At 33.1% G+C, this 10,478-nt stretch overlaps 1 protein-coding gene across 1 annotated transcript; it reads right to left on the minus strand.

The window, feature by feature from the left end:
• Nucleotides 1-5,512: 5,512 nt before the first annotated feature.
• LOC143548954 (ribulose bisphosphate carboxylase/oxygenase activase, chloroplastic-like) lies at nt 5,513-10,082 on the minus strand. Its single transcript, XM_077039987.1, has 7 exons — nt 9,899-10,082; nt 8,575-8,685; nt 8,367-8,465; nt 8,008-8,118; nt 7,218-7,521; nt 6,265-6,404; nt 5,513-6,170 (listed from the first exon to the last, which is right to left on the minus strand). Exons 1-7 carry the CDS (start codon nt 10,034-10,036, stop codon nt 5,634-5,636), a joined length of 1,440 nt encoding a protein of 479 aa, XP_076896102.1. The 5' UTR covers nt 10,037-10,082; the 3' UTR covers nt 5,513-5,633.
• Nucleotides 10,083-10,478: the final 396 nt, after the last annotated feature.

Genomic DNA, 10,478 nt, shown 5'->3' on the forward strand with positions numbered 1-10,478 from the left:
ACCCTAATGGGCCTAGCCCAGTTAGGGTTACCTCCACAAAACCCCCTCAGCCCAATAACATTATATTAGTCCATATAATAAAATAAGCCAAACATAATAAATTTAGGGTCGTAAAACCGGGTTTAGTACCATACCCCTACATATATATAACATAATATTTATTATATAACTAATATTTACCATATTAAATTAAAATAGTTAGATTTCTCGGTATATGAAACTCTAAATTTTGCTTGTTTATAATTAAATGAGCTTCAGTCTAGGCTCGTTTTGAATTTTTAATGAGCCGAGCTCCGTAGCTTACAATTAATTAATTCGTATACACAAGTACTTAGAACTACAACTTTTAAGTTTTAAGTAAGAATATAGAATTCTCTTTTGGTCTTTTCTATTCAGTTAACCACTTTTATAGTTTTGTTTGATATTTTTCTATACAGAAGGTCATATTATATTATTAAACAACAATGTATAAAGTATAAATACACGTATTATAAAAAGAATGGGTGTGATTGAAAACAGAAAGCCCATTCTTGAAAATGCTAGTGATTAGATTTGAAAACCAAGCCTTGTCATTTTCATCTCCATCTTGAGAGTATTTCTTTGTATTATTGTTTGAATTTTTTCACAATTCTATATTTTTTAATTGTTCTTTGAACAGAATTGTGACACATGTTCAAATCTTTAATTCGAATTAATTTTAAGGATTTTTGAAACAAAGATATATAACGGTTGTAATTTTTTATTTTTTTATTTTGCACGAGCTTGCCATGCATACCATGTTTGCCATGAGGTGGAATATCTACTCCATCTAAAAGTTGAAAACCTTTTCTCTTTAATTTGCATGTTCTTTATTTTAATAAGGAAGCATTTAAGGCTTTAATTATTATTTAAGTTTTAAAATTTTATAATTTACTAGCTTAGAACCCGTTTATAAGTGTACAACTACACAGGACGACAAATATTGATATATAAAATTTTTATATCTTTATTACATCTTACAGGTGAAAAAATTTATTGCATATATACAATGATTTTTTATAAACATGAAAAAATACATGTAAAAACTAATATAACTGGGTTTTTGAAGAACACATTAATTACAATTTAATGTAATTTAACTTTCATTTTGATTAAAAACTAGATACATAATTAAATTTTAAAGTTTATTAATTTTTTTGAAAATATTAGATAATTTATTAAATGTAAGATCATTTATAATAAATATGTTTTATTAGTATAAATAGTAATTTAAAAAAAAATAAATCGTTATTAAAAAGACTGAGGTGTATTTAGTAAGCAAAAGTGGAGGGAAAGAAATTGTGAAAAGGAATATAGAGACGACACATGACACATGAGTATATTCTTTCACGGCCAGTGTCATCTTATGCGTTAAACATACACTATCTCTATGTAGGGTAAGGTTAAAATGAAAACCCATTTGAGTTGTGAAAACCCGGGAAAATCCTATGTAACATCGTTTTTTTTTTACATGTAATATATGTTGTAACATTTAATACAAAACATCGAAACATCAAAAAAAAATGTTTTGCTATTTTTTAACATTTTTTTACTAATTTTTATATATGTATTCAGGAGAGAGAAAATGTTATATTTATATTTATATTTTTTATTCACTTTAATTGTGGACCACAAGATTTAAACATTAATTAAAAACATTTGATTGAGATTGAGTTTCTAGAGTTTTCACAACTCAAGTGGTTTTCATTTTATACCGCCTCTCTATGTATATGTGTGCAATGCATTTAGTATCTATAACATATTCATGTCTTCATATTTGCATACCCAAGTTTGGTAACTTAATTAATTTAGAGTTTGCAAGTCCCATGATCTCATTCAGTTCCCTAGAAACTGATATCTTCACCACATAGTAATGCAATCTATGAAATCCTATTAATTTGATGAGTAAAGAGAGCATCTTTGAAGATAAAGAAGGTTCCAACAAGAACCAAATATATAAAATGCATAAAAACAAACCCTATAACTCCAAACCCCTCCACAAACCAACAAGACACTTGGAGTTAAAATTAAATATTGCTCAGCTTTCTAGTATCAAGTGTTAGGTTACATCCAAACATATAACAACATTCATCATTTGACATTCATTTTTTTAAACCCACCATGCATCATCATCCATCATATCTCAACCTCATAATGCTTTCTAGTATATTACCAAAATGGCTCTGAATATTTTCACACCTTTTCCTCTTTTTGTAACTTTTAGTAAATTTTATGTTTATTGAAACATGAGGGTGTGTGTTACTATGTGTGTGGTAGAAGCCAAAGGGGTCAAACAAAAACCTTTTTAGCCTATCACTTTTCATTGACTATATCAATCTACTTTTTAGCTTCTGTTCTTTGAAAGTAAGTCCAAGAGTATGACTTTGAAATAGAAAGTAATTAAGAAAATATTATATATGCTTGTTACATGGTTTGTGTTTGTATATCATGAAGTCCACACGAATACAAGATTTGACATGATCAGCATGTGTACGATTTAAAAATGTTGTATCATACATGAACTCGAACATAGCATGGTTTTCACAGGTTGGCAAAAATGTGACCTGTTCGTTACAAGTAAGAGGAGTGCTAACGATTTTATCGAGGGGTCACTGATGGATTACCAACAATGGATATGATCGGATAATACTGGTAGTTGTACAATGGATTAGCGAGAGAAAAGTCACACCTATAGATTAGTGAAAAATGTCATGTCGATATATCAACATATGAAGTTTCACCTAGAAGTATTAGCTAAGGATTTTCACCGATGTATCAACGAAAGATATTAGACTGACAGATTAGCTTACATATTCTTTCGATGATATATTTTTATTTAAAAGATAAATAAATTATTTTGTTGATTTCTATATAAATGCAAATTACACATTCCAAATAAAGAATAAATACTACAAATTTAACAAATAATGTAAATAAAAAAACTAAATCAAATTCTATAATAAATACATAAAATATGTTCAATATGTATAAAACTTGCTACTCATGTTTTTTTATTATTTAAGTTTTGACATAAAATATGTAACTAGTTTAAGGTATAAACAAAAAAAATAAGTAGTTTTTGTTTCTAGTTTATAAAATTAAGCGAGCATAAAGGTAAACCAAACACGACTTGTTTACCTATATGTGTGGCGGGTTCGACACAAACATATTTGGTCCAATCCAAATGTATGAATTTCATGTTAATTTGTTATCGTATTTTTATATTGTAATAGTATTTCATACCTCTAGAGTAATTGCAGGACAAAATTAATTAAATGTCTTATATTTCCTGACCACTATAAACAAAATATATGTTTAACCAAAAATATTGCAGTTTGTCCTGGGAAAAAGGATCGTGACATCCAAAAATATTGCAGTTTGTCCTGGGAGAAAAGGATCGTGACATATCGATATGTCCATCACTCAATGTCATAAGTCATAACTCATAACCAAATTCATAAATACAACGCAATAAAGGCCCCAAAATCTTTACGTTATAAGCAAAAACTACCCTCTACTTTTAGTAATAAAAAAATAGTAAGTTTTTTTAGAGGTAAAATGTCTGCGATCTGTAGGCATTTGTAGTGCGATTTGTAGGCATTTGTAGAATAAAAGGTGGACCAAACCTCTACAGTCTGTAAAAAAAAAGAGTGTTTGTTTTTTAACTTCTTTAGATTGCTAAATAAACTGGTGGTAATATACGAACTGTGGTAGTGGTGGTGGTGATAGTGGTATTGGAGGTTGGTGTTGGCTAACGGTGGGTGGTGGTGGCTGGTGGCGGTAGAAGGCGGTTGCAGTTGGTTGTGCTAGAAGGCAGTGGTGGTGGTGGTGGACGATGGTGGTGGCGGAGGGTGGGTGGGTGGTGGACAGTGGGTGTTGGTAGGGTGTGATGTTTTAACCCTCTGCACAACTTAGAAGATCTCAAAAGTTGATGGGCCAACTCTGCACCAAGAAGAGTTTGCGCATACATTTTTTTAATGAAACGTATTCGAGAAAACAAACAGTCTGCAGATGGCAATGTCTACGCGTAGTCTGCGCGACGCAAACAAAAGAGCTTGCATAGACATTTTACAGAAAAAACAAACAGCATCTTACATGACAAAAATATACCAACTACACAAATTAAAACAAAAACAAGTAGAATGGTATAGAGATGAGAATAGCACCGATAACGAAAATACTAATACGGAAAAAAATGAATCTATCGGTACGGTATTGGTACTTGTTACAAAATCTTCAACTCTATATTGTATCTCGGTACAATAATGGCTGTACCTATACTGGATACCAAATACTTATCCCTAGACCATATTGTTGCGTGCACATAGTTATCTAACATATTAATCACTAATAACACATCCATTCTTCACTCAAAATTTTTTTCTCTTAAGCGATGCTTACTTTTTTCACTCCATATCATAGTGAGCATCTACTTGTTAACAAAAATAGAACTGAAAGGTTTGTTCATGTTAACTCGTTTAACTAAACATGTCATGTTAAAGTTAACATGTTTAATTAACAAATCTACCGCCGACCTATTTAATTAAGCAGGTTGACATGCTAACCCACTTAACACATGTTTCACAGCCAACTAACTAATCAACACATTCAGATAAATCATATATAACATTTTCAAAATTTGGTGCCGGTTGGTCCACTTGGCGGCACCGTGTTGGCCGATAATTTTTATTTTTGGTTTTCTTTGGTTTTTGTTTTTTTTTTCTTTAGTTTCGGCCTATAATGAACGTAACGAAAAATGACTGAATGTCAATTTTGTTTTTTACCTCTTTTATTATTTTGTTTTAATTATGGTACCGTGACGAATGTGACGGAATCCAACCGAATACGCGTAGACTCGCCGCGTTTTGTTTAGTTACAATACCGTAACGAAAACCGACCGAATGCTGATTTTGTGTTTTAGTTCCGGTACCGTAAAAGCATGACGAAAACCGATGGAATTTGCATAGATGATTCACCGCCTCAACGTCCGGGATGATAATGGTTGGGTTTTACTAATGATCGAGTTTTTATTGACCAACGTCACGCCATTGGTCCACCCCACCCCAATTTTTATAATTTTTTTTGTTTTATTTTTTGTCTTAGTTTTTATAAAATATCACATGTAACAAAACTAACTGAATTCGCTTCAACTTACGGCATCAACGTATGGGTTTTACCATCGTCCAAATTTTTATCGACCTGCGCCGGGCAGAACACTAGTTGGTTAAACAAGTTGTAAAACTACAGCGATCAGGCCCTAGATACAACCTATCTACTTCACCTTCATGAAAATAGAAATTCAAATTAAATGGTTTCACTTACACATAAAAGGAAACTAAGAAAAACTACAGTGAGTCAACCCCACCAAACACAGTTGACTTGTACCAAATTTTACCCATTGGTTTCTATACAGTACACTGTAAAATAACAGAATTTCAATCACCAAAAAAGCATGAATAAACTATTCAAAACACATCAAGTTTCATATCCAATAACATTTTAAATCCTCAAAATTCAATTAAATAAATTCAATAAAACCACATACAAATACAAAATAATTATATTTATCTAGATTTAAATAGAAGCTACCAAGAATCATTAAAGTTAAAACCTTTTTATCGCGAAATTAACCTGAGCCCGTTTTGTAAATCTTCTAGAGTGATTGTCAACAACTCGTCTGTATCAACGCAATCAAAACTAAGTCTCAAATCAAGATTCTCTCGGGCGTTAACTAATAAAGGATCTATCAATCCAGCATTCATATCTTTTCTTTGTTTGTCGGTGGTTTCGGTGTTTATTAAATTCTCCACGTTTTTAACTGTACATGAAGGGTCCAACTTGAACCCGTATAATAAACTAGCCTCGGTTTGATTATTCATTTTTAGATGAAGAATCTTGGCTAAATCTTCGGTTATGAAGTCATCAAAAGTGAAGAACTTTGTCACGCGTCTGCAAAAGCCTTCATTTGAAGTGATCACACGTTTCATTGGTTCACTATAGCCCGCGAATATAACTACTATTTTGCCATTATCCATAACCGACATTATTTCTTCAAGGGCTTCTAAACCGTAATCTTTATCGTCTGATTTTTGCATTGGGATTAATCGGTATGCTTCGTCTACAAATAATATCCCCCCTTCGGCTTCTTTTATCTGCATTCAAGTGTTGGAAATGTTCGAGTTTTAATTTTTTTTCTCAAGAGTACTTTAGTCTTTTTACTTGGAAATTGAAATAAGAGTTGCATACCACTCTCCTAGTTTTTGGTCCTGTGTGACCAACAAATTCTCCAACTAAATCCGTTCTTTGTACTTCTGTAACCTTGTCGGTTGGTAAAATTCCCACCATGAAAAGTAATTTCCCAAGAATCCGAGCAACCATAGTTTTACCTACAATGACACCGATTAGCAGCTAATCAAGTAAATAGTTAATAGAAGTACATATTACCTTTAACAAGATGAAAATTTGGATAATACAAAGTCAAAGGTTTCCAAGAATTCAAGATTTTGTTTCTTGAGGACATAAAGGGGTCAAGATTCAAAAATCAAGAATCAAGATTCATCATCATAATCAATTAAAGGTAGCAACTTTGACCCGTTTACTTTTGAGCATATTGGGTTGTGCTTTATCTTAACCGGGTCAAATGGGTCATGGGCTGATCAGGTTAAACGGGCAGGAAGTCACCTAAAGGCTTTGTTAACGCATGTAACATCTAAATTGTCTTATTCAAAGATTTAGATTATTATCGTAAGGATATTGTTTTTGTAATCATAATTAACTCATCAATTATATATAAAATGGGCAAAAAGCATTTTGTGGGTCAATCTGATCTGGCCCGTTTGACCCAGACTAAAAGACCCGTTTCAACCAGGACCCGTTTTTGCCTAAAAACATTTTGTTTTTGTTTCTTAAGGACATAAGAAAATCAAGATTCATCATAATTATCAATAAAGGTAGCAATTATCAAAAAGACCCTCAACCCAAGCCCGTGTTGTCCTGTCACCCAACCCGCTCATCTTCCAGCCTTAAATTGTCAATTATAACCTAACTAAAACAGTTGACGACAAAAAAGTTCAAGACATTGTTTCTTGATAACAAAAAGATCAAAGATTTAATCTTGACAACTACATTGTGCAACAAATGCTTATTTTAATATTTCAAACGAAAAATGCGAAGGCACTAGCTAGTAAATAGTTGATTACCTGTTCCTGGATTGCCAAGGAAGGCCATATGAGGCGGTCTGTGTGGCCCAACTTTTAAGCCAAGGGCCCGACGCCTCTCATCCAACAACATCCCTTTGGCCCATTTCCTGAGCTGTAATTTAAGCTCGTTTAGGCCCACTAACTTTGACAATTCTTTTTCAAGTTCATCCATTTTGGCCTTTGTTTCACTGCATGCTTCAATGGCCCGACGTTTTCTTTGTTCTTCAAGATACAAAGCAAGAAGAGCCCGTAACTTCTCGTGTTCGGGTCCTTGTGAAAGATGATCCAATGAGGTCATGCCTTCCTGCAAAAGCAATCAAATTTATAATGACGCCAATACTTATTGACATCATAAGTTCATAACAAAATAAAACGAGGGTAAATTACAGTTTTATTCTGTATGTATAGGGCTACATGCAGATTGTACTTTAACTTCAATAAGTACAAAAAACGTCCTTGAAGTTCGTATGTTGACACACATTTCGTCCTTTCCAATAAACGAGGTTATATTTTCTGTTAAAACTATTTTAAAATGATCAATTTAGCCTTACTCTTACTACCCTTTAATTAAAACACTTTTTTTTGAGTTTTTTAAGGGTGGTTTAGTCATTTTACCTTATACCAAATAGAAGAGTTAACCCTGGTTAATGGAAATGACGAAAAGTGTGACAACGTATGAATTTCAATAATGTTTTTTTGTACTTATTGAAGTTAAATGACACGATCTGCAAGTAACCCTACACATAAAGAATGAAAATGCAATTGATCCTAAAAAAACATTATTAAATACCTTATCTTTGGCACTACAGTCAGCATTATACTCTAGCAATGTCTTAACAGTTGAAATATCCTCAGCTCTAAGTGAATGCCAAACAGAAAGATGCAATGGAGTCATACCATTCTGCATAAAAAAGGCGGCTCAAACGACTCAAACAGGGTGACAGTTACAAACTGTATTAAGACTTTCTAAATTTTTATTAACTTTCATATAAAGCTTAAAGAAAAGGTGCTTGTGGGTCAAACCGAGCAATAAGAAATATTAAACATTTTTTTTAAAAACTTTTAGGCCTTTTCAAGTCTTAAATGTAAAAAAGAAATGACACCTTTATTAAAATGCAGATCATAAGAAATACGATAAAAATTACATACATTTGCTTTGGCTTCTACAAAAGCTCCATGAGATAAAAGAAGGCTTGCAGCTTCGTTACAACCGTTTTTCGCAGCCAAGTGTAATGGAGTGTCTCCATACTGCAAAGTCAACATGTTGACCAGAGTAAGACGATCATGATTTATAAACTTTTTTTTAATAAACTTGATCAAGATAATGAGTAAAGTTAAGTTTGTGCTATGCACATACCATGTTTTTTGCTTCCAACTCAACTTTCTCGGGCCCTTCCAAATTCAAGAGAAATTTAACAACTTCCACACTGTTATGACCCGCAGAAACATGAAGTGGTGTGTTTGCCATCTAAATGTAATCAAGATTTAGTATACATGTTTTAACATTAAATAACAACCAATAAAATTAAAAATTTAAAATCAAGATTATGACTTCACATTTGTATTTCTGTTATCTACTTATGTTAGGGTCTAATAAGCTATATTTAAGGATTCAAACTTACAAGCTTACAGTCAGCGCCAAATAAACTGTTTTCAACACTAGGTATGCAAACTGCAAAGGCTCACAAGCTACTCGTGATTGAATCAATAAATCGCTCGAAACGATCTGAGCTTTTTTGAGCCCAAGCCTCAAATAAAGCTCGTTTAGTTATCGAGCCTAAGCTCGAGCCTTGTATGTGAAGCTTGTTTAGGTTCGCCAAGCATTAACAGAGCTTTCGCTCATTTATGGTTCTACACGACTCACGCGAGCTCAAGCCGTACTTAGGATGATTAAGGTTTTTCTTAAAATTTAGAAAGATAGTTTAAATTGTAAATAAATTAATTAATATATAATAAACAGACCGAGCTTAAGCCGAGATACAGCTTTAAAAAAAGAGCTCGAAACGAGCTGAACTCGAGTTCTTGTTAGTCAAAGCGAACCGAGCTTGAATTTGAAAAAAACGCCTCACAAGAAAAAGATCTCGAAACGAGCTGATCTCAAGCTCAAGCTCTTGCTAGTTAAAGTGAACTGAGCTTGAATTCGAAAAAATGACTCTAGAGGCCAAGCTCGAGCTTTAGACAAAGAGCTCGAAACGAGCCGAGGTCGAGCTCTTATTAGTCAAAACGAGCCGAGCTTGAATTTGGAAAAACGACCCAACTCGTGCTTTAGAAAAGGAGCTCAAAATGAATTGGGTTTGGGCCCGTTTAAGGTTTTTCTAAAATATATAAAAATTTAGACAAAGAGCTCGAAACAAGGTCGAGCTCTTATTAGTCAAAACGAGCCGAGCTTGAATGTGGAAAAACGACTCGACTTGTGCCTTAGAAAAGGAGCTCGAAATGAATTGGGGTTGGCCCGCTTAAGGTTTTTCCTAAAATATATAAAAACAATAAAAAAAACAGACGTAAATAAATAAATAAATAACAAACGAGCCGAGTTCGATCCGAGCTAACCGGACCTAAATTAACTAAATAAACCTAAACTGAAACCCCCAAATCATAATTCTTGATTTGATTTGATTCAATACTAATAATAATAATAATAATAATAATAATAATAATAATAATAATAATAATAATCTTACAACAGGGTTTCGATCGTTGAGAAGAGACGGGTTTTCCCGGAGAAACTTCTGGACGGCGGCAACATCGCCGGATTGAGCGGAGACATGTACGGTCACTGGCTTCGTAGATCTTGACCGTTGATCTTTAACTCTCTGCATCTCTATTGTATTGTATTGTTTCGTCACCGGAGACTGATAACTGAAAGAATACATACAACAAATGTATCTATCTGTGTGGAGTATTAATTATAATAATTATTATTATGGAAACTAATTAGCTGTCTTGTGGTTGTGTTCCAAGCTGCACACAATTATTATTATTTATTTGTCCACGTGCTTTTTTTTAGCTGTCGTCCAACCTCATATAATCAGACTTTGACCCGTCACGAGTTGACTTTCTAGAAGCTCGAGCTCGGTTTGATTCGAGCTTACGTTTTTGGGCATAATATTAAAGCTCAAGCTAATTTGATATTGACTTGTTGACCAGTGTGGTCATAATATACAGTGAGCAAGTCACGAGGTCTGAGGTGCTCTCGTTTGTTTGGTTATTTTTATATAGGGTTGAAGTGAAGGTAGTTCCTGACTCCCTGACAGTTACCAA

This window comes from Bidens hawaiensis, unplaced genomic scaffold (assembly GCF_021521415.1).
Source record: "Bidens hawaiensis isolate Kalapana, Puna unplaced genomic scaffold, B.hawaiensis_p1.1 tig00015320_1, whole genome shotgun sequence".
NCBI classification, from domain to species: Eukaryota; Viridiplantae; Streptophyta; class Magnoliopsida; order Asterales; family Asteraceae; genus Bidens; species Bidens hawaiensis.